Raw genomic sequence first — 22,889 nt, 5'->3', positions numbered from 1 at the left:
ACACCTCTTCAAAATTTAGACAGACCAAAAGAATCTGCTTTATTTTTAGACTGCTTCAGATCTATCTCAATAATAAGCTTGCTCAAGTTTGTTTTTATCCTAATTTGAATTTACTCTAGGTTTTATATTGGGAAAAACAAACCATGTAGATTCTCTGTTTAGGTGTCTAAAACTTAGTAAGGGGGTAGAATCTGACAATAAAGTGCAGACTCTACTTTTATTCAGACTTTTTTTAAATTTTAGTGAAACACTAGTGAGACCAGAAGAAGAAAGGCATGTTAAAGCAATGGAAATTATATCATCAGACCTCCTCTCTCTCATTTAATACTTATGATCAGAATATAGCCTACTAGTTAATATAGCTTTCAAGAAATTACTTAAGAAAGGCCTATAAGCCATGTATGGGGACCTAGGAAGATAAACACACAAAAATGACATTATATAATGTAATAGCTACATATGTATTCCAAAGGATAATTTCCTCTAACAAATGATCATCAAAACACATCACAATTCCATAGCTATAAGACACTCAGGCCATGTAAAACCCTTAAAGCTAGTATAACAGCATTATTGGTGGACACACATGACAAAGTTTATACATCAATATATGGATAGCTATATAACATGCCAGTTAACAAAAAACCTGATATATTGAACTTATCTGGCCATATAACCATTGGAAACCGCAACCATCTCTTGGCACCTTATCTCTACTGACTTTATAACCAACTTTTCTGAAAGCAAAGGTTACAACACAATAGATGTAGTAGTTGACCAATGTTGTTTTTTGGGCCGTTCTGGTTGATGTGGCATGGATGCCATATGGGTGCCACCTTTGGGACTCATTGATTACTCGCCTCTACAACTAGGAGCGGCCCTACAGCCGCTCCCAAAGCAGGTATATTGCTTTCTTTCTCCATTTGGACTGTCTCACTTTCTTTTCACCTTGTCTCACCTTGTTTCAGTTGTTTCACCGGGTTAGCCGACTGAGGCGGTCCGGTGTGATGTCATTGACACTCCGGACCAACCTCCAGGTGGAGCTTTTGACCGCTTTGTAAGGTGTTTCACCTGTAATGACCCGTTGATGTCATACCTTCCTATTTCGTTTCTTATTGTTCTGTGTAGCTTAAATACCCGTGGTCCCAGGGCGATTCTTTCCTCAGACTCTTACCCTCTGGACCACAGGTGCGCTCCCCTCTGTTCTTTGTATCTACTTAGACTCTTACCCTCTGGACCACAGTCCTGTCGTTATAGAGCTTCTTTTGGGCACTCTCTCTGTGCCAATCGCTTTGTTGTCACTGCGCTCAACAGGTTATGGGCCCTGCGCTCTAGCGACTTTGCTCTACATCGTTTCATCGACACTTTCTGGTCTCCCATCTGCTGTGCCACTCCTTTCTGGCCACACCCCATTGCTGCCACATCTTCCCCATTGCTTTCCCTGCCTTTCCCATCGTCCCACATCGCTTCCAACACCTTTCCCTCCTTGTGCCACTCGTGCCACACCATGTCTGACCCCTCATTCGCTCTCCCTTCTGTCTTCCCTCTCAATAATCGCAACTATCCTTCCTGGTCTAAGGAGATCAAGGCCTGGCTTCGTCTCAAAGGCCTGTGGCTTCTGGTCTCTGGTGATGAGACAGCCCCTGTTGGCACGAAGGAGAAGCCTGCTGACCCAAGAGAAGTGGCAGAGTGGAAGAGGAATGCTCAGAAGGCTGCTGGTGCACTCTTACTTTCGGTTGAGGACCAGTTCAGAGGCATCTTGGATGGCATTGAGGACGACCCCATTGCTATTTGGACCAAACTGGAGGAGCAGTTCAACAAGAAGTCTGCTGGATCGCGTTTCAACGCGATGGAGGACCTCTTTTCGATCAAGAAGCGCAACGATGAGTCCCTCCAGTCCCTCATTCATCGTGTCGACGAGTCTATGCGCGTCTTGAAGAACCTCCGCGACTGGCTTCGATCTCAAGAAGCAGGACGAGGAGCTCACTTGCATGGCCCTCTTGTGGTCTCTTCCCTCCGAGTTTGACACTTTCCGCTCCTCCCTCAGTCTCATGGACGTCTTGTCTCGCTCCAAGCTCGAGGACGCGTTCAGGCGCGAGGATTTGAATCGTGCACGTCGTTCGGATCCCACAGACTCTGCACAGGCCCTTGTGGCATCCTTTCCTTCGTCCTCCACCTCTTCCTCCACCTCCTACAGACGTTCTAGGCCACCCAGGAAGCAGTACAAGTGCGACTTCTGTGGTGCCACTGGCCATACTGATGACAGGTGCTTCAAGAGGATCAATGAGGAGCTGAAGAAGTTCAAGCCACAGCAGGCCCACTCGGTTCAGGCCCCTGAAGCCTCTGGTCCCATGCAGTTTGCAGGCAATGCAAGTTTTCGTTCCCCTGCTCCATCCCCTTCATCCACAGTCCCCTCACTCGTCACTGACCTCGATTGGAATGCGGACACAGGTGCGACCTCTCATATGACGCCCCATCGCCACTGGCTTCGCAACTATCGTCCATTCGTGGTCCCCATTCGTCTTGCAGACTCGTCTGTCATCTATTCTGCTGGTGTTGGGACTGTGGTGTTCAATCCAGTCGTTGGAGGCAAGAGGGCGCAGTCTGTGGAGTTCTCAAACGTCCTGCATGTCCCTGATCTCGGTTGTAATCTCCTGTCTGTGCTGTATTTGACTCAGCACAAGCACTTCTCTGTGCTAATAGAAGGATCTTCGATGCATTTCTCCCGGGACGGTGCAGTGTGGTTCATGGCGGTCGTTCCTGATGGTTCCAACAACGCTTATCTTCAAGGGACCACCTCCACCGTTGTTTTGCAGTCTGCTGGTGCCACTTCTACTCTCCCTCTTGACTTATCCCTGTGGCATCGTCGTCTCTGCCACCACCACCATGCTGGAGTGCAGAGGATGGTGAAGGAACGTCTCGTTACTGGTCTACAGCTCGATTCGGACGTGCAGCCTGACCCTGTGTGCGAACCCTGTCTCTCTGGCAAGATGCACGCTCACCCCTTCCCCTCCACTGGCTCTGTGACCTCCAAACTGCTTGAACTCGTCCACTCTGATCTCCACGGTCCTCTCCCTGTTGCAACTCACTCTGGAATGCGCTACTGGATCACCTTCATTGATGAGTTCACTAAGCTCAAGGTGGTCTATGTCCTGCGCTTGAAGAGCGACGCGTTTGAGGCTTTCAAGCGCTACAAGGCGTACGTGGAAAACCTGACTGGAGAGCGCATTTTGACTCTGCAGGATGACAAGGGAGGAGAGTACATGTCCAATGCCTGGGACATGTTTTGTTTGGAGCATAGGATCGCTAGGAGGCACACAGCGCGCAATCGGCCATAGCAGAACGGCGTAGCAGAGCGTGCCAATCGCACTATCATGGAGGCCCTCACTGCCATGCTCTCTGAATCGCATTTGCCGCTTGTTTTCTGGGGCGAGGCTCTGGCCGCTTATGTGCATGTCTGGAATCGACTCTGGACGTCTACCCTGAAGGGCAAGACACCATTTGAGATGGTCCATGGGAAGAAGCCGGACGTTTCGCACTTGCGGGTCTGGGGCTGCTTGGCTTATGTGCATGTGCAGAGGGACAAAAGGGATGGATTTGGATCGCATATGGAGAAGTGCGTGTTTATTGGGTATCTTGATGGCTACAAGGCGTGGAAGTTCTACAATCCTGTGACTCGGAAGGTCATCATTTCTGAACCGGTTCTGGGGGGGGAAGCAGATGCTCCTCCTCCTGCTGGTCACCTGAAAGACGCTCCCATCGATCAGGATCATCCTGTGGCAGACCCAGCACCTCCTCCACCTCTTGCTCCTGTCGTTGTCCCTCCTGATGCTCCCCCTCCTGTCATTCCAGCGCCACCTCCTGCTCTTAGAACACGCTCCAGGAATCGCTCTGCCACCCCTGAACCAGGCCCATCTGTTACCCGACGCTCCACTCACACTCGTCGCGCTCCTGGGGAATGGTGGAAGGTTAGGACACTGTCTGCAGACAATGATGCTCATTCGGACACTGCTGAGGACATCCCTGATGCTTCTGGAGAGGCAGAGATGGAACCCATTGTTGAGGACGCATTTCTGGCTGACGTCAAGCGTGCCCTGTTCACCTCTGGTGCTGAAAAGGCTGAGCCCTCGACGTATCGTCAGGCAATGAAGCGCCCTGATGCAGATGAGTGGCAGAAGGCGGCAGAGGAAGAGATGGAGGCTCATGCTCGGAATCGCACCTGGGACATTGTTTCACTCCCTGAGGGCTGCAAGGCAATTGGTTCTCGTTGGGTTTTCAAGGTGAAGCACAACACGGATGGCTCTGTCGAGCGCTACAAGGCTCGTCTCGTCGCCAAGGGCTTCAGTCAGCGCCCTGGGTTTGATGACTTCGAGACATTCGCCCCCACAGCCAAGTTTGCAGCCATTCGCGCCATCCTTGCTCTCTCTGCCCTCGAGGACTTTCACCTGCGCTCTGTGGACATCTCCCATGCGTTCATCAATGGCGATCTGGACACTGTGGTGTACATGGAGCAGCCTGAAGGATTTGAGCAGGGAGGACCTGAGATGGTGTGCCGCTTGATGAAGGGCTTGTATGGGTTGAAGCAGGCGAGTCGGCTGTGGTACAAGAAGCTCAAGGCGGTACTGCAGCGCATGGGATTCAAGGCGATCTACTCTGACAACAGCATCTATGTCTATGCCAAGGATCAGGTCAAGGTCATTCTGCCTGTCTTTGTGGATGACTGCACTTTTGCGTCGAATTCCTTGTCCCTGCTCGATCATCTTGTTGTTGAGCTCTCTAGGTCGTTCAAGCTTCGCGATTTGGGGCCTACCACCGCTCTTCTTGGGATAGAGATTGCGAGGGATCGCCCCAATCGTCGCCTGATGCTCTCCCAGCGCCAGTACATCCTAGATATGCTGGAGCGTTACGGACAGGCCGACTCGACCCCTGTGAAGACTCCCATGGTCCCTGGCACCAATCTCTCTGTCTCCATGGCTCCTGTATCGACTGAGGACAAGGAGTACATGAAGAAGGTTCCCTACATCTCTGCTGTCGGTTCCCTGCTGTTCCTTGCACTCGCCACTCGTCCTGACATCGCCCACACGGTCTCTGTCCTATGCCGTTTCAACTCGAATCCTGGGATTGCGCACTGGAAGGCTGTGAAGCATTTGTTTCGCTATCTGAGAGGCACCCTGGATTATCGACTCGTCTATGGTCCCACTGACTCCAAGGAGCTCTTTACCTCGTTCTGTGATGCTGATCATGCAGGCAACCCGGACAACGGACGGTCCACGAGTGGATATGTGTTGCGCATTGGCTCTGGAGCGATCAGCTGGAGCTCCAAGCTTCAGGGACTCGTTGCACAGTCGGCCACAGAGGCAGAATTCATTGCTGCCGTCGATGCGGGCCGGGAGATCGTCTGGATACGCAATTTGCTAACTGAACTTGGCTACTCCCTGTCTGAACCGTCGATTCTCCGTGTCGATAACCAGTCGGCTGTTGCAGTTAGCAAGAATCCAGAGCACCATGGGTGCATGAAGCATCTCGATCTTCGTTTCTTTTGGCTCAGGGACCAGGTAGAGGCTGGTGTGATTGTGCCAGCCTACGTTCCTACTGCGGACAACGCTGCGGACATCCTGACGAAGGCTGTTCCATCTGAGAAGGTGAAGATTTGCTGCAGGTTGATGGGACTAGAGGATCTGCCGCATTAGGAGGGTGTTTTGGACGCTGTAGAGGCGTGCAATCAGGAGGGTGTGTTGTTTGTGGCCGTTCTGGTTGGTGTAGCATCCATGCCACATGGGTGCCACCTTTGGGACTCATTGATTACTCGCCTCTACAGCTGGGAGCCACCCTACAGCCGTTCCCAGAGCGGGTATATTGCTTTCTTTCTTCATTTGGACTCTCTCACTTTGTTTTCACCTTGTCTCACCTTGTTTCAGTTGTTTCACCGGGTTAGCCGGCTGAGGCGGTCCGGTGTGATGTCATTGACACTCCGGACCGAGCTCCAGGTGGAGCTTTTGACCGCTTTGTAAGGTGTTTCACATGTAATGACCCGTTGATGTCATACCTTCCTATTTCGTTTCTTATTGTTCTGTGTAGCTTAAATACCCGTGGTCCGAGGGCGATTCTTTCCTCAGACTCTTACCCTCTGGACCACAGGTGCGCTCCCCTCTGTTCTTTGTATCTACTTAGACTCTTACCCTCTGGACCACAGTCCTGTCGTTATAGAGCTTCTTTTTGGCACTCTCTCTGTGCCAGTCGCTTCATTGTCACTGCGCTCAACAGTTTTCGTTCCCCTGCTCTATCCCCTTCGTTCACAGCCCCCTCACTTGTCACTGACCTCGATTGGAATGCGGACACAGGTGCAACCTCTCAACAGGTGCGACCTCTCATATGACACCCCATCTGTTCAGTGCAGTGACAACAAAGCGGGTGGCACAGAGAGAGTGCCAAAAAGAAGCTCTATGACGAGAGGACTGTGGTCCAGAGGGTAAGAGTCCAAGTAGATACAAAGAACAGAGGGGAGCGCACCTGTGGTCCAGAGGGTAAGAGTCTGAGGAAAGAATCGCCCTCGGACCACGGGTATTTAAGCTACACAGAACAATAAGAAACGAAATAGGAAGGTATGACATCAACGGGTCATTACATGTGAAACACCTTACAAAGCGGTCAAAAGCTCCACCTGGAGCTCGGTCCGGAGTGTCAATGACATCACACCGGACCGCCTCAGCCGGCTAACCCGGTGAAACAACTGAAACAAGGTGAGACAAGGTGAAAACAAAGTGAGAGAGTCCAAATGAAGAAAGAAAGCAATATACCCGCTCTGGGAACGGCTGTAGGGTGGCTCCCAGCTGTAGAGGCGAGTAATCAATGAGTCCCAAAGGTGGCACCCATGTGGCATGGATGCTACACCAACCAGAACGGCCACAAACAACACACCCTCCTGATTGCACGCCTCTACAGCGTCCAAAACACCCTCCTAATGCGGCAGATCCTCTAGTCCCATCAACCTGCAGCAAATCTTCACCTTCTCAGATGGAACAGCCTTCGTCAGGATGTCCGCAGCGTTGTCCGCAGTAGGAACGTAGGCTGGCACAATCACACCAGCCTCTACCTGGTCCCTGAGCCAAAAGAAACGAAGATCGAGATGCTTCATGCACCCATGGTGCTCTGGATTCTTGCTAACTGCAACAGCCGACTGGTTATCGACACGGAGAATCGACGGTTCAGACAGGGAGTAGCCAAGTTCAGTTAGCAAATTGCGTATCCAGACGATCTCCCGGCCCGCATCGACGGCAGCAATGAATTCTGCCTCTGTGGCCGACTGTGCAACGAGTCCCTGAAGCTTGGAGCTCCAGCTGATCGCTCCAGAGCCAATGCGCAACACATATCCACTCGTGGACCGTCCGTTGTCCGGGTTGCCTGCATGATCAGCATCACAGAACGAGGTAAAGAGCTCCTTGGAGTCAGTGGGACCATAGACGAGTCGATAATCCAGGGTGCCTCTCAGATAGCGAAACAAATGCTTCACAGCCTTCCAGTGCGCAATCCCAGGATTCGAGTTGAAACGGCATAGGACAGAGACCGTGTGGGCGATGTCAGGACGAGTGGCGAGTGCAAGGAACAGCAGGGAACCGACAGCAGAGATGTAGGGAACCTTCTTCATGTACTCCTTGTCCTCAGTCGATACAGGAGCCATGGAGACAGAGAGATTGGTGCCAGGGACCATGGGAGTCTTCACAGGGGTCGAGTCGGCCTGTCCGTAACGCTCCAGCATATCTAGGATGTACTGGCGCTGGGAGAGCATCAGGCGACGATTGGGGCGATCCCTCGCAATCTCTATCCCAAGAAGAGCGGTGGTAGGCCCCAAATCGCGAAGCTTGAACGACCTAGAGAGCTCAACAACAAGATGATCGAGCAGGGACAAGGAATTCGACGCAAAAGTGCAGTCATCCACAAAGACAGGCAGAATGACCTTGACCTGATCCTTGGCATAGACATAGATGCTGTTGTCAGAGTAGATCGCCTTGAATCCCATGCGCTGCAGTACCGCCTTGAGCTTCTTGTACCACAGCCGACTCGCCTGCTTCAACCCATACAAGCCCTTCATCAAGCGGCACACCATCTCAGGTCCTCCCTGCTCAAATCCTTCAGGCTGCTCCATGTACACCACAGTGTCCAGATCGCCATTGATGAACGCATGGGAGATGTCCACAGAGCGCAGGTGAAAGTCCTCGAGGGCAGAGAGAGCAAGGATGGCGCGAATGGCTGCAAACTTGGCTGTGGGGGCGAATGTCTCGAAGTCATCAAACCCAGGGCGCTGACTGAAGCCCTTGGCGACGAGACGAGCCTTGTAGCGCTCGACAGAGCCATCCGTGTTGTGCTTCACCTTGAAAACCCAACGAGAACCAATTGCCTTGCAGCCCTCAGGGAGTGAAACAATGTCCCAGGTGCGATTCCGAGCATGAGCCTCCATCTCTTCCTCTGCCGCCTTCTGCCACTCATCTGCATCAGGGCGCTTCATTGCCTGACGATACGTCGAGGGCTCAGCCTTTTCAGCACCAGAGGTGAACAGGGCACGCTTGACGTCAGCCAGAAATGCGTCCTCAACAATGGGTTCCATCTCTGCCTCTCCAGAAGCATCAGGGATGTCCTCAGCAGTGTCCGAATGAGCATCATTGTCTGCAGACAGTGTCCTAACCTTCCACCATTCCCCAGGAGCGCGACGAGTGTGAGTGGAGCGTCGGGTAACAGATGGGCCTGGTTCAGGGGTGGCAGAGCGATTCCTGGAGCGTGTTCTAAGAGCAGGAGGTGGCGCTGGAATGACAGGAGGGGGAGCATCAGGAGGGACAACGACAGGAGCAAGAGGTGGAGGAGGTGCTGGGTCTGCCACAGGATGATCCTGATCGATGGGAGCGTCTTTCAGGTGACCAGCAGGAGGAGGAGCATCTGCTTCCCCCCCCAGAACCGGTTCAGAAATGATGACCTTCCGAGTCACAGGATTGTAGAACTTCCACGCCTTGTAGCCATCAAGATACCCAATAAACACGCACTTCTCCATATGCGATCCAAATCCATCCCTTTTGTCCCTCTGCACATGCACATAAGCCAAGCAGCCCCAGACCCGCAAGTGCGAAACGTCCGGCTTCTTCCCATGGACCATCTCAAATGGTGTCTTGCCCTTCAGGGTAGACGTCCAGAGTCGATTCCAGACATGCACATAAGCGGCCAGAGCCTCGCCCCAGAAAACAAGCGGCAAATGCGATTCAGAGAGCATGGCAGTGAGGGCCTCCATGATAGTGCGATTGGCACGCTCTGCTACGCCGTTCTGCTATGGCCGATTGCGCGCTGTGTGCCTCCTAGCGATCCTATGCTCCAAACAAAACATGTCCCAGGCATTGGACATGTACTCTCCTCCCTTGTCATCCTGCAGAGTCAAAATGCGCTCTCCAGTCAGGTTTTCCACGTACGCCTTGTAGCGCTTGAAAGCCTCAAACGCGTCGCTCTTCAAGCGCAGGACATAGACCACCTTGAGCTTAGTGAACTCATCAATGAAGGTGATCCAGTAGCGCATTCCAGAGTGAGTTGCAACAGGGAGAGGACCGTGGAGATCAGAGTGGACGAGTTCAAGCAGTTTGGAGGTCACAGAGCCAGTGGAGGGGAAGGGGTGAGCGTGCATCTTGCCAGAGAGACAGGGTTCGCACACAGGGTCAGGCTGCACGTCCGAATCGAGCTGTAGACCAGTAACGAGACGTTCCTTCACCATCCTCTGCACTCCAGCATGGTGGTGGTGGCAGAGACGACGATGCCACAGGGATAAGTCAAGAGGGAGAGTAGAAGTGGCACCAGCAGACTGCAAAACAACGGTGGAGGTGGTCCCTTGAAGATAAGCGTTGTTGGAACCATCAGGAACGACCGCCATGAACCACACTGCACCGTCCCGGGAGAAATGCATCGAAGATCCTTCTATTAGCACAGAGAAGTGCTTGTGCTGAGTCAAATACAGCACAGACAGGAGATTACAACCGAGATCAGGGACATGCAGGACGTTTGAGAACTCCACAGACTGCGCCCTCTTGCCTCCAACGACTGGATTGAACACCACAGTCCCAACACCAGCAGAATAGATGACAGACGAGTCTGCAAGACGAATGGGGACCACGAATGGACGATAGTTGCGAAGCCAGTGGCGATGGGGCGTCATATGAGAGGTCGCACCTGTGTCCGCATTCCAATCGAGGTCAGTGACGAGTGAGGGGACTGTGGATGAAGGGGATGGAGCAGGGGAACGAAAACTTGCATTGCCTGCAAACTGCATGGGACCAGAGGCTTCAGGGGCCTGAACCGAGTGGGCCTGCTGTGGCTTGAACTTCTTCAGCTCCTCATTGATCCTCTTGAAGCACCTGTCATCAGTATGGCCAGTGGCACCACAGAAGTCGCACTTGTACTGCTTCCTGGGTGGCCTAGAACGTCTGTAGGAGGTGGAGGAAGAGGTGGAGGACGAAGGAAAGGATGCCACAAGGGCCTGTGCAGAGTCTGTGGGATCCGAACGACGTGCACGATTCAAATCCTCGCGCCTGAACGCGTCCTCGAGCTTGGAGCGAGACAAGACGTCCATGAGACTGAGGGAGGAGCGGAAAGTGTCAAACTCGGAGGGAAGAGACCACAAGAGGGCCATGCAAGTGAGCTCCTCGTCCTGCTTCTTGAGATCGAAGCCAGTCGCGGAGGTTCTTCAAGACGCGCATAGACTCGTCGACACGATGAATGAGGGACTGGAGGGACTCATCGTTGCGCTTCTTGATCGAAAAGAGGTCCTCCATCGCGTTGAAACGCGATCCAGCAGACTTCTTGTTGAACTGCTCCTCCAGTTTGGTCCAAATAGCAATGGGGTCGTCCTCAATGCCATCCAAGATGCCTCTGAACTGGTCCTCAACCGAAAGTAAGAGTGCACCAGCAGCCTTCTGAGCATTCCTCTTCCACTCTGCCACTTCTCTTGGGTCAGCAGGCTTCTCCTTCGTGCCAACAGGGGCTGTCTCATCACCAGAGACCAGAAGCCACAGGCCTTTGAGACGAAGCCAGACCTTGATCTCCTTGGACCAGGAGTAGATGGGAGACCCAAAAGTGTGGATAAAATAATGTAGAGCAAAGTCACTATAGTGCAGCCAAGTGGGGGAGGGGAGCTGACATGGAACGTAGATGTCACCACTATAAACTGCTGCTCATTGCCTGCTTCTCCAAAGACAGCAATACAATTATTTTGCCAGACCATTTCAGAAAGAATGATAGTCATAAACTTACAGTCGCTATCTGGCTTTCTTTTGATCGCATCTACTGAAACCCCATCTTCCAACTAAGTCCCCTCTGTTCTAGGAAGGACACAGACTTTCATTGATACTTCTTCTGCTGAGACTGGTGGCAGTTGAATTCCATCTTCGGCAAGAGGGATTGACATCATTTGTGGCTCATTCAAAGATGATAGAGCTAAAAAAGCATTGGAGGTAACATTGATGCAGTATGTGGGTTTGTAGGGAATGGTTATAAAAGAGTGAAGTGGTGGGAAGACAGAGGATACATTAAGCAAGTCAGGTCATGGACCCAATGGGACAATTAGTAGATGGAAGTCCGGTGGTGGCTGCCAAAGCTCTGTGTGGCAATGAAGATGGAACAATGATCGAGGGAATGTGCCCCAGAATAATAAGCATGTAGAGGTATTGTTGGATATAATGTGAGAGAGTAATGCACAGATGTAATTACTAGTAGTTCTTAAATTATCTTGCTCCTTAATTTTTTATTCTTCTCTAATATTCCTTGTATTGGCCTAGACTTGCACAGTTATTTCTTCCTATGGAACATTCTTGGAAATTATCCTGTCAAGACACAAACATGTTTGCATTATAACAACGTCAACTGTATTTCTTGTGTGAATAAAATTGAGTCCTAAATCTCTAACTATGAAGACTAGGGTCTTTGGACTGTTGATAAAGCAAAGCCTGGGAAAGGGGAATCCAATTCTTTTGTTAAAGTTGAAGGAATAGTCATGGCTTTGTATATGTTTTTCTGGTTGTCAAGTACTTGGCTATGGTAAAGGTTCTTATAGGAATTTCTTGGCTAATGGAGTTGCCTCCTTCCTTTGTTGATTGTTTGATTGATTTGTGCCACCTAGGTGGCTCTGTGGGTTTTTTCTTCTAAGATCTGTCATGTGACCTTACCTAGGGATTGTAATCCTTGGTATTCCAGAATAAGGATAGGGTAGGGAGTGGATGAGCTTATTCAAGTGTTAAACTGCTAGGCTTATCATGTGACTGCAGGCATGTGGAGGGATTCCTAGGCTATCTAAATGGTGACTGTCCAATGAATAAATACTATTGCTCTTCATTGTGCTTGTGCAAGGAAGTATCCATTACTGTTGATCTTGTTTTTAAAGAGATAGAGAAGATAATTCTTGATAATAGGTCAATAACTGTCTATAATAGGACCATCTTCTCCAATCCAATAGACAACCCCCAATGAATTCTAGGAAAGGATTCTAAAGGCAACAAGTCCTTAATATGTAGTAGCAATATGAGAGTGAGTAAGGCTTTGAGACAAGTCCAGTGCTTCGTCAGAGTATGATACTTTAGACCTGGCAGAGTTTGTGATGTATGAGCTAGGAAGATAGCCAGATGCTGGGCATAGTACAGAGATTGAGTTGTATACAAAGTGAACAAGCTGAGCTTCTTAAAAGCTTATCTTGGCTATTTATATATACAGACTATTTAGAATCAGATCCAGACCTGGTCCATGCTTCTAAATGCTAAGTAAGTTAAATAACCAAGATATGTCATCTGCTGTCTATACTTTATCTCAATATAGCAAATATATCAAATGTCTGTCCATATCAGTAGGCACTGGAAACAATTATGATTGGTATAAGTAAGTGTTTAAGCCAAAGCTTGTAAATGATTCATATACTGTAAGTGTTTATGTATAAGCATGTTAATAAGCACCAAGTCCAATTCATAGTGCAAGTCCATATTATGTTGTTTTTGGCCATTCTGGTTAATGTGGCATCCATGCCACATGGGTGCCACCTTTGGGACTCATTGGTTACTTGCCTCTACAGCTGGGAGCGGCCCTACAGCCGTTCCCAGAGCGGATATATTGCTTTCTTTCTCTATTTGGACTGTCTCACCTTGTTTTCACCTTGTCTCACCTTGTTTCAGTTGTTTCACCAGGTTAGCCGACTGAGGCGGTCCTGTGTGATGTCATTGACACTCCGGACCAACCTCCAGGTGGAGCTTTTGACCGCTTTGTAAGATGTTTCACCTGCAATGACCCGTTGATGTCATACCTTCCTTTTTCGTTTCTTATTGTTCTCTGTAGCTTAAATACCCGTGGTCCGAGGGCGATTCTTTCCTCAGACTCTTACCCTTTGGATAACAGGTGCGCTCCCCTCTGTTCTTTGTATCTACTTAGACTCTTACCCTCTGGACCACAGTCCTCTTGTTATAGAGCTTCTTTTTGGCACTGTCTCTGTGCCAGTCGCTTTGTTGTCACTGCGTTCAACAAAGGGAGAGCGAATGAGGGGTCCGACATGGTGTGGCACGAGTGGCACAAGCAGGGAAAGGTGTTGGAAGCAATGTGGGACGATGGGAAAGGCAGGGAAAGCAATAGGGAAGATGTGGCAGCAAAGAGGTGTGGCCAGAAAGGTGTGGCACAGTAGAGGGGAGACCCAAAAGTGTGGATAAAACAATGTAAAGCAAAGTCGCTAGAGCGCAGGGCCCATAACCTGTTGAGCGCAGTGACAACAAAGCGATTGGCACAGAGAGAGTGCCCAAAAGAAGCTCTATAACGACAGGACTGTGGTCCAGAGGATAACACCTTACAAAGCGGTCAAAAGCTCCACCTAGAGGTCGGTCCGGAGTGTCAATGACATCACACAGGACCGCCTCAGCTGGCTAACCTGGTGAAACAACTGAAACAAGATGAGACAAGGTGAAAACAAAGTGAGACAGTCCAAATGGAGAAAGAAAGCAATATACCCGCTCTGGGAACGGCTGTAGGGCCGCTCCTAGCTGTAGAGGCGAGTAATCAATGAGTCCCAAAGGTGGCACCCATGTGGCATGGATGCTACATTAATCAGAATTGCCACAAACAATACAGCTATGCTCTGAACACTTCCAGTTATCCTGATCAATCCTAAACAAATGTTGCCTGACTGAAGATTTTAATTTTGGGGTTATTTTCATGCTCCAAACACTTTCAGTACACTCCCTCGTTAGTTGTAGCATAGTCGACAGTTCCTTGCATACTAGAACTAGCTTCTGTCTATCTATACTTGTAGGGGTGTTTTTTGGGTATGTTTTACACTCAGAGATATCACTAGCATATCAATGCATTCCAGAACCTCCAGAAAATATTTACAGAATCTCCAATACTTGTTATGCCAGACACTAGGAAGCCTTTCTACATTGAATACAACACCTCAGACTCTGCTACTAGAGCAGTACTATCACAACTCACCCCTAACGGAAAATGGCACCCCTGTGCCTATATTTCCAAATCACTCTAGCAAACAGAACATAACTATCCCACCTACAACAAAGAGTTGCTAGTGGTCATTTAAACATTTGAAGCTTGGCAACATTATCTAGAAGGTGCCAAAGACCTAGTTGATATCTGGACAGGCCACAAAAACCTGGAATAATTCTGCTCAAGTCAGAAATTCAACCATTAGCAAGCAAGATGGTCCTTATTCCTCTTGCATTTTGAATACAAGTTGACACACAAAGTGGGATCCATAAATAAATCTGATAGTCTGTCACAGTATCCAAACTATAAAGAGGAGGTGGAATTTGACAATTTAGGTGAAATACTCTTAAAACTCAAACTTTTTAATCAAACAAAGAAAATAGCTTAGAAACCTTATGTGGAACAATACAGTCACTCTAGAAGACAGGCTAGACAATCCTATAGCCTAACATCTTTTCAGATATTTCCTAATTTAATATCATAGAGGGTATTATTTGGTTGTCCTATTTATGAAACTAGTACGTATGATATAGAGGGTCCTTTTCTCTTTACCATCATTTATACCAAGGGTTCCTCAACTCCTTGTTTTTCTTGTTAGTCCTACATTATTTATGAATTTCCCTGGCCTTTATCAAGCCTATAATAAGGGCCCAGATCCTTGTAATTGTTATTAAGGTCTAGTTTGTTATAGCTATCAAGGGTGTCCTATATATCTAAATTCTTACAAGTCCAAGTTCTAGACCTTAGAGTCATTTTCTAGACCTTAGAGTCATTGGATAAGGGATTTAAGCTCGTTTAGTAGGATAAAGACACACTTTGTTGTTTTAATAGGACCATTATTAACCTATGTATCTCTTTATTGAGCATTTTGTGCCATTTCTCTACTACTTTAGGAAATATATGTTCCCTTTGTTTTTTTTACCTTATTATCTGTGTTCCCCTACTAGGATTTCCTCAATAGGCTGGCAGTGACTCATCCTTAGTAGTACTTATCCTTAGTAGTCCAAAGGGTATCACTATAGTATGTTAAATAGCTACATGCTATTACTATATAATCCAGACATATTCAGTCTGTGTGGATATGTCTTTAGCATCTGGGGATAGTATTCCTATTGTGGGTTTTATTTTTTAGGTGTGAAAGGGATTAATTCTAGCAAAAGGAGTGATGTTGAGTTTACTGGTAAAGATGAAAGTAGGAAAGAGTTCAAGATTAATAAAAACAGTAAATTTGTTGGGATAAATGAGGAATACATAACTCTTATTATTCCTTTTGTCATATCATGAGATAGCCTTATGATCTTTGGTGTAGGTAAGGATTCTGACCTAATCACTTGTACTTACAAGTTATCAAGGTACCTTACCCTCACTTCCCAGTTGTCCTATTAGAAAGTTAGTGAGCCTTTGTGGTGTAGGTGTGGTTACTATCTGGGTTACCGTAGAGGTGGTGGTTCATTAGAGTAGAGTGTCTCTAAGTCTTTTTAGTTCTTTAGGGTGCAAATCTCCACAATTAGTAATGGTTTCAACTACTCTAGTAGTTGGGATGCTAACCATTGTTGAATCTAATACAACTCCTAGTAAGACTAGAGTTAGTTCAGGGTATTTAGGGCTTTAAGGTCTTCCTCAGCCTCTTGCCAATAATCCTAGCTTATTTAGACTTGCTATTTCCTCTATTCTACTAATTATTGGTGGAATTATATCTTTAATATGGTTATAACCTTTAGTATGACTGTTATCAGTTGTTTCAACCTATAGTAGAGCTCTTGGTTCTTGGTTTTCTTTTTTAATTTGATCATTTTTCTCTAGTAGTTCTGGGATTCTTCTAATTCAAGCTATTCTTTATGTCTGAGCTTGACTTAAAAGAGATGACATTGGCAGGAACTTTGGCCTTCTAGTGAGTTATATGGATATAAGTACCCTATAGCTACACTTAGGTCCCTTCTTTTGATCATGAGTCTTCTTGGTTTAGATTCTAGTCTTTGGTATGCTATATAGCCATTTATAAGCTAGCTACAGCTTCTTCCTATATTGACTAGTGATAAGCATGTACCTATTCTAGAATTTAAGAAGAGTATTTAGAAAGCTTTGGAAAGAGGCTAAATAACTATAGATAAGTACTAAAGATGCCAACTTATTCAGAAGATAGTCAGCCTCTATCCAAACAACTACAAGCTACTAAAGGATACTTAGTAGCACTTGGGTTAGTTTGCTTGCACTTTATGTGCTTACCATAACTATATAAGAGTCACCAAAGGAGTATTATAATAGACTATTATAAGATTGGGAGTAACTAGCTTATTTAGCTAATATTATCCATACTTAGTTAGCTCTTATCTCTTATCTTTCTGACTTCCACATATTTGGTTAAATACAATTGTGCACCATTGCTTGGCTATCTAAGTTGTATGTTTACTATTTCTTTTTTTTCATTGGCTCTCCAGCATCTGTTTCTACTACCTACACTTGGACAATGGATACCAAATATTCAGGATTTTGTCATTGCTAATAAATGTTTATCTTATTGTCCTTAGAACCCATATAGATATTTTACCTACCTTCTTATCTTTACTGTTTACTAGATCTTGATGCCCATTTAGTACTTACTCTTATTTTCTGTTTGATATTTTACTTAGGGGCCCTGTTTATTATAAAAGCCTATATACAACTTTAGAATAAACCAGCTTTCACACCCTATAGTTTAGAGCTTATTTGCACTTGTCTTAACCATTGAAATTGTCTTTATCAACTTTTAAAAAACTTGTCACTCTTGTTATTTGGCCTTATCACATTTATACTTGTCTCTTTACTTATACCTTTTATTTTCCCTTGTATATTTTTCCCTTGTATATTGTCAAAGTCCCATATGGCTTTTGAAGCACATAGTTGTTCGTTATAGCACTACCTTTTGTATTACTAAATAAATCCCTAATACAACTGACCAAATATTTGGTCAGTGTTTAGTGTAGTTCCAAAATTATTTAAACACTATAATCTCATACTCCCTATTGCTTTTTGTTAAACTGCTAGGTTTATCATGTGACTATAGGCACATAGAAGGGTCCCTAGGCTATCTAAATGGTGACTGTCCAATGGATGAATACTATTGCTCTTCATTGTGTTTGTGCAAGAAAGTATTCATTCCTATTGATCTTATCTTTGAAGAGATAGAGAAGATAATTCTCAATAATAGGTTGATAACTATCTATGCCAGGGTTATTTTCTCCAATCTAATGGACAACTTCTAATAGATTTCAGGAAAGGACTCTAAAGATGGCAAGTCCTTGATATGTAGTAGTAATATAAGAGTAAATAAGGCTTTGAAATAAGTCTAGTGCTTTGTCAGACTGAGTATGGTACTTTGGACCTGGTGGAGTTTGCAATGCATGAGCTAGGAAGGTAGCTAGATACTAAATGCAGTGTAAAGGTCAAGTTGTATACAAAGTGAATGAGCTGAACTTTTTAGAAGCTTATCTTGGCTATTTATATATACAAACTATTTAGCATCAGATCCAGACCTGGTCTATGCTTCTAAATGCTAAGTAAGTTAAATAACCAAGATATGTCATCTACTAGCTGTACTTTATCCTAATATAGTAAATATATCAAATATCTGTCCATATCAGTAAGCACTGGAAGATCATGATTAGTATAGGTAAGTGTTCAAGCCAAACCTTATAAATGAGTTATATACTGTAAGTATTCATGTGTAAGCATATTAATAAGTACCAAGTCCATGTTAAGCACAGTGTCAATAAAGCAACTGGCACAAAGAGTATGCCAAAAAGAAGCTTTATAACAATAGGACTGTGGTCCAGAGGGTAAGAGTCTAAGAAAAGAATCACCCTTGGACTACAGGTATTTAAGCTATAGAGAACAATAAGAAACAAAAAAGGAAGGTATGACATCAATGGGTTATTAGAGATAGTCCACCTTATAAAGCAGTCAAAAGCTCTACCTATGGGTCGGTATGGAGTCTCAATAATATCACATAGGACCACCCTGACCCAGTCAACCTGGTGAAATAATTGAAACAAAGTAAGACAAGGTGAAATAAAAGTAAGAAAGTCCAAAAAGAGAAAGAACACAATATATCCATTCTAAGAATAGCTGTAGAGCCACTCTCAGCTATAGAAGTGAGTCATCAATGAGTCTGTAAGGTAGTATGCATATGGCATGCATGCCACATCAACTAGAATGGCCACAAACAATAGTCTAATCTATAGTACAAGTCTATATTATGAGCATACTATATAACCATCCCTTGTGATCTTATGCAAAGCATGTGTTAGAACATGGCCCTAACACTACCCCCCTCTTTTACATAAGTCTTTGGTGTTTAATATGAGATACAACCATAGGAGGTGGCTTTTAAGGGTGGTCCTCGTCAAAGGTGGGAGGTGGAGTATGTAGGAGCTGTGTTAATCATGTGTTCTTTAGCCTACTTGTGATACCCATATTTTTCTGCCACTTGATCCATCCTAAGATGAAGGCATACCACTGTACCTCAATATGCATCGTAGTCTCATAAGAAGTTATGCACAGTGACATCTGTCCTTTGTCTAATACATATAATAGAACACTTTATGATAAGATGTTCAGCATGGCCACACTTCCAATAGTATCTTGTCTTAGGATGAGAGTGCCAAAAAAGTAAAGTCAGGGAGATCAGGCTAGACTGCCTCAGAGGCACAAGCTTTGTGATGCTAGTCCTCTTCAATAGGTATTGTCTCAGGTTGGAGGGCAAGCATGTTAATTATGATAAAATTGGCAAGGCTATCACCAACAAGGGTCTTGGATTGTGGATGAAGGAGGCAGTATCAGAAGTGGTCGACAAGTCTTGTGATCCCTGACAGCTTGTTTAGGGTCATAAGGGGAACTAAAGGGTCATATAGGGTTGATATTCTCCTTGTCAAAATTGGGGAAAGAAGTAAGTTAATTTCCAGGAAATAAATTGATATATGCATGTAAGAGACTTTTAGGAGCATCTAAGAGAAGAGCATTAGTCTATTCTGCCAAGAAGGGGTGCTGAAAGGGAACTGGCACATTCAGCTGCAAAGAGGATATATTTGAATATTTGAGAGAGGGAAGAAGATGGTTGCCCAATAACAACTGCAGGGTGGGAAGAAACACAATAAGTGGGGAAGTCGACAAGGGGCATAATACATTTTCTAAAGACCCTAGCATGTTAGTGACCACCTGTGGTTCATAAGTCATCTGGAAAACCATCCCCTTGTATTAAGCTCTAATTAGTTCTATTTATGCATAATTAAGAACAATTAGGATTAGACATTTTTAGCTTACCCCCCTCTAAACCTGTTCTAATTAGACATAATTTTCCTAAATTAGGAATTATTAGGATTGATTATAACTTGAAATTTCGTAAAAATCATAATAAATCAAGCATCACAGTTCTCATAGCCTTCTTATACAGTCATGTCTATTAAAGCACTAGTTCAATACCTAAACACAGAATATACCTTATAACAAACTTGCCTTTTGCCAGAATTGAACCAACAACCTCATGTATGCAAGCACCCAGGACAGATGCTCTAAGCTACTAAGCCACAAGGTCTAATATATAAACTTGGTAATCTAAATAAGTAGACATAATATAGGCAATCTCAACATCTCTGATTTTATTTAATATTTATCTTTTTCTCTCTTATAAATAAATTGGTCAATAAATATCTAAAAAGTCAGGTCTTTTAGGATTTAGTTTAAATACCAGCTAAGAAGATAATAAACCAATGGAAAATTGATAATACACCTTATATAGGATAAAAATAAATTATGGCACTTATACAATTTGGACTGAGAATGTATAAAACTATGATTGAGTATAATATTCAATGGGACTCTACTAGTATAGACAATGCTACCTGAATTTGCAAATTTGATCAAAAACATGATTATAAATAATCAAGATCCAATAAGAGAGAGGGGTTTTCCAAATAGCCACTAGTGAGTATATGTATGGCATGTCTATATATAAATAAGCACAAGATTGTTGGAGGTGATCTTAATATGCTTAATGCATATATTACTTATATGGCAGGCAAATATATCATTCTGGCACCACATACCAATATGACTGTCTTTTCCACAGCCTAATAGCTAGAGGAAAACACCAAGTTTGAGCATCTTCTGTATAACAAGGCAATAAACAATATAAATAGTGCTAAAAATTGTAATATCAATAGTGATGATGATTGTGTGCTGCACAAGACAGTATTAGCCACTATACTAATAGACAAGGTCTATAAGTCTGCATATAGCATATCCCTAAGTCCAGCCCACATGTTATGTCCTGTAATGACCAATAGCAGGCATTGGCTAACAATGACAACTTTAATGATCTTGTGTGCAAGGACAAGGTACCTAGGTCTTCATAGCCTCTTGTGGCAGCTGCCAAGCTGCCAACAAAGTGGCTGGGGGCATCAATGCACATTTCTCTCTTTCTATATCCCTTGTAAAGGCAGCTGGAAAGTCAGCAAAAGGGCTACAAGATAATAGTATAGGCATATATGAAGAAGAGTAATATGCTAAAATAGTATAGAATGTGCCACATCTTTACCTTCTCACTGATAGAGTAGTAGTACTTACTATTTCCTACTAATAATTAAAGACTTTTTAGTATAGAATTAGTGCTAGTATCATGAAATTAGAAACCAATCCAATGCTCATAATGTGTTGCTCCTAATTAGGAAATTAGACACTTTTAGATACTATTAACACTTTTAGATACTTTTAGACACTATTAGATATAATCCGGAGCTAATACAAGGGGGTGTTTTTCCAGATGACAAGAGGCTATGAAGACCTAGGTACCTTGTCCTTGCACACAAGATCATTAAAGTTGTCATTGTTAGCCAATGCCTGCTATTGGTCATTACAGGACATAACATGTGGGCTGGACTTAGGGATATGCTATATGCAGACTTATAGACCTTGTCTATTAGTATAGTGGCTAATACTGTCTTGTGCAGCACACAATCATCATCACTATTGATATTACAATTTTTAGCACTATTTATATTGTTTATTGCCTTGTTATACAGAAGATGCTCAAACTTGGTGTTTTCCTCTAGCTATTAGGCTGTGGAAAAGACAGTCATATTGGTATGTGGTGCCAGAATGATATATTTGCCTGCCATATAAGTAATATATGCATTAAGCATATTAAGATCACCTCCAACAATCTTGTGCTTATTTATATATAGACATGCCATACATATACTCACTAGTGGCTATTTGGAAAACCCCTCTCTCTTATTGGATCTTGATTATTTATAATCATGTTTTTGATCAAATTTGCAAATTTAGGTAGCATTATCTATACTAGTAGAGTCCCATTGGATATTACACTCAATCATAGTTTTACACATTCTCAATCCAAATTGTGTAAGTGCCATAATTTATTTTTATCCTATATAAAGTGTATTATCAAGTTTCCATTGGTTTATTATCTTCTTAGCTAGTGTTTAAACTAAATCCTGAAAGACCTGACTTTTTAGGTATTTATTGACCTATTTATTTATAAGATAGAGGAAAGATAAATGTTAAATAAAATCAGAGATGTTAAGGTTGCCTATATTATGTCTACTTATTTAGATTACCAAGTTTATATATTAGACCTTGTGGCTTAGTGGCTTAGAGCATCTGTCCTGGGTGCTTGCATACATGAGGTTGTTGGTTCAACTCTGGCAGAAGGCAAATTTGTTATAAGGTATATTCTGTGTTTAGGTATTGAACTAGTGTTTAAATAGACATGACTGTATAAGAAGGCTATGAGAACTGTGATGCTTGATTTATTATGATTTTTACGAAATTTCAAGTTATAATCAATCCTAATAATTCCTAATTTAGGAAAATTATGTCTAATTAGAACAGGTTTAGAAGGGGGTAAGCTAAAAATGTCTAATCCTAATTGTTCTTGATTATGCATAAATAGAACTAATTAGAGCTTAATACAAAGGGGTGGTTTTCCAGATGTGGTTACGCTCAGACTATTTGGCAAGGCTGGCTCAACAATAGCGTTGCTCCATTTAAGTGGCACAATCTTTCCAATGATTTCAGCCTTTCTTTTTAGGCTGCCATAGAGTCACACTTTCCGTTGCTCAAGTTATGTGAAGATGGATGGAAGTCCTTGTACATTGGCACACAGAACTACTCATCTTGGCTCGGAGAAGCTTGTCAAAGAGAACTACTGTATGCCAAGCTGGGCATGATCAAGCCAGAAGACAAAGACATACATGCTGGGCTCACAGTCGCTGATCTGCACATCACACGCAAGCGTAAGAAAAATGTGAATGGCAGCAGCGACCACCCAGCAAAGCAGTCTAGGCTTGTACTAACTGAGGATCAACTACTCGACAACATGGCACTTGCTGAGATGCGCGATT

At 44.7% G+C, this 22,889-nt stretch overlaps 2 protein-coding genes across 2 annotated transcripts; both read left to right on the top strand.

Annotated features, from left to right (window-relative positions):
- Window positions 1–814: 814 nt before the first annotated feature.
- Window positions 815–3,338, top strand: HETIRDRAFT_323844 (uncharacterized protein; the record flags this gene model as incomplete). Its single annotated transcript, XM_009550897.1, has 5 exons — window positions 815–901; window positions 986–1,057; window positions 1,129–1,188; window positions 1,244–2,020; window positions 2,076–3,338. 5 exons carry the CDS (start codon window positions 815–817, stop codon window positions 3,336–3,338), a joined length of 2,259 nt encoding a protein of 752 aa, XP_009549192.1.
- A 9,421-nt stretch (window positions 3,339–12,759) lies between these two features.
- Window positions 12,760–13,681, top strand: HETIRDRAFT_117602 (uncharacterized protein; the record flags this gene model as incomplete). The annotated part of the gene is made up of 5 exons (XM_009550896.1): window positions 12,760–12,776; window positions 12,832–12,891; window positions 13,182–13,193; window positions 13,342–13,401; window positions 13,501–13,681. The coding sequence occupies 5 exons, from the start codon at window positions 12,760–12,762 to the stop codon at window positions 13,679–13,681; spliced, it is 330 nt and encodes a 109-aa protein (XP_009549191.1).
- Window positions 13,682–22,889: the final 9,208 nt, after the last annotated feature.

Source organism: Heterobasidion irregulare (assembly GCF_000320585.1).
Source record: "Heterobasidion irregulare TC 32-1 unplaced genomic scaffold scaffold_08, whole genome shotgun sequence".
NCBI lineage: Eukaryota > Fungi > Basidiomycota > Agaricomycetes > Russulales > Bondarzewiaceae > Heterobasidion > Heterobasidion irregulare.
This window is presented reverse-complemented; position numbering and strand designations above follow the sequence as displayed.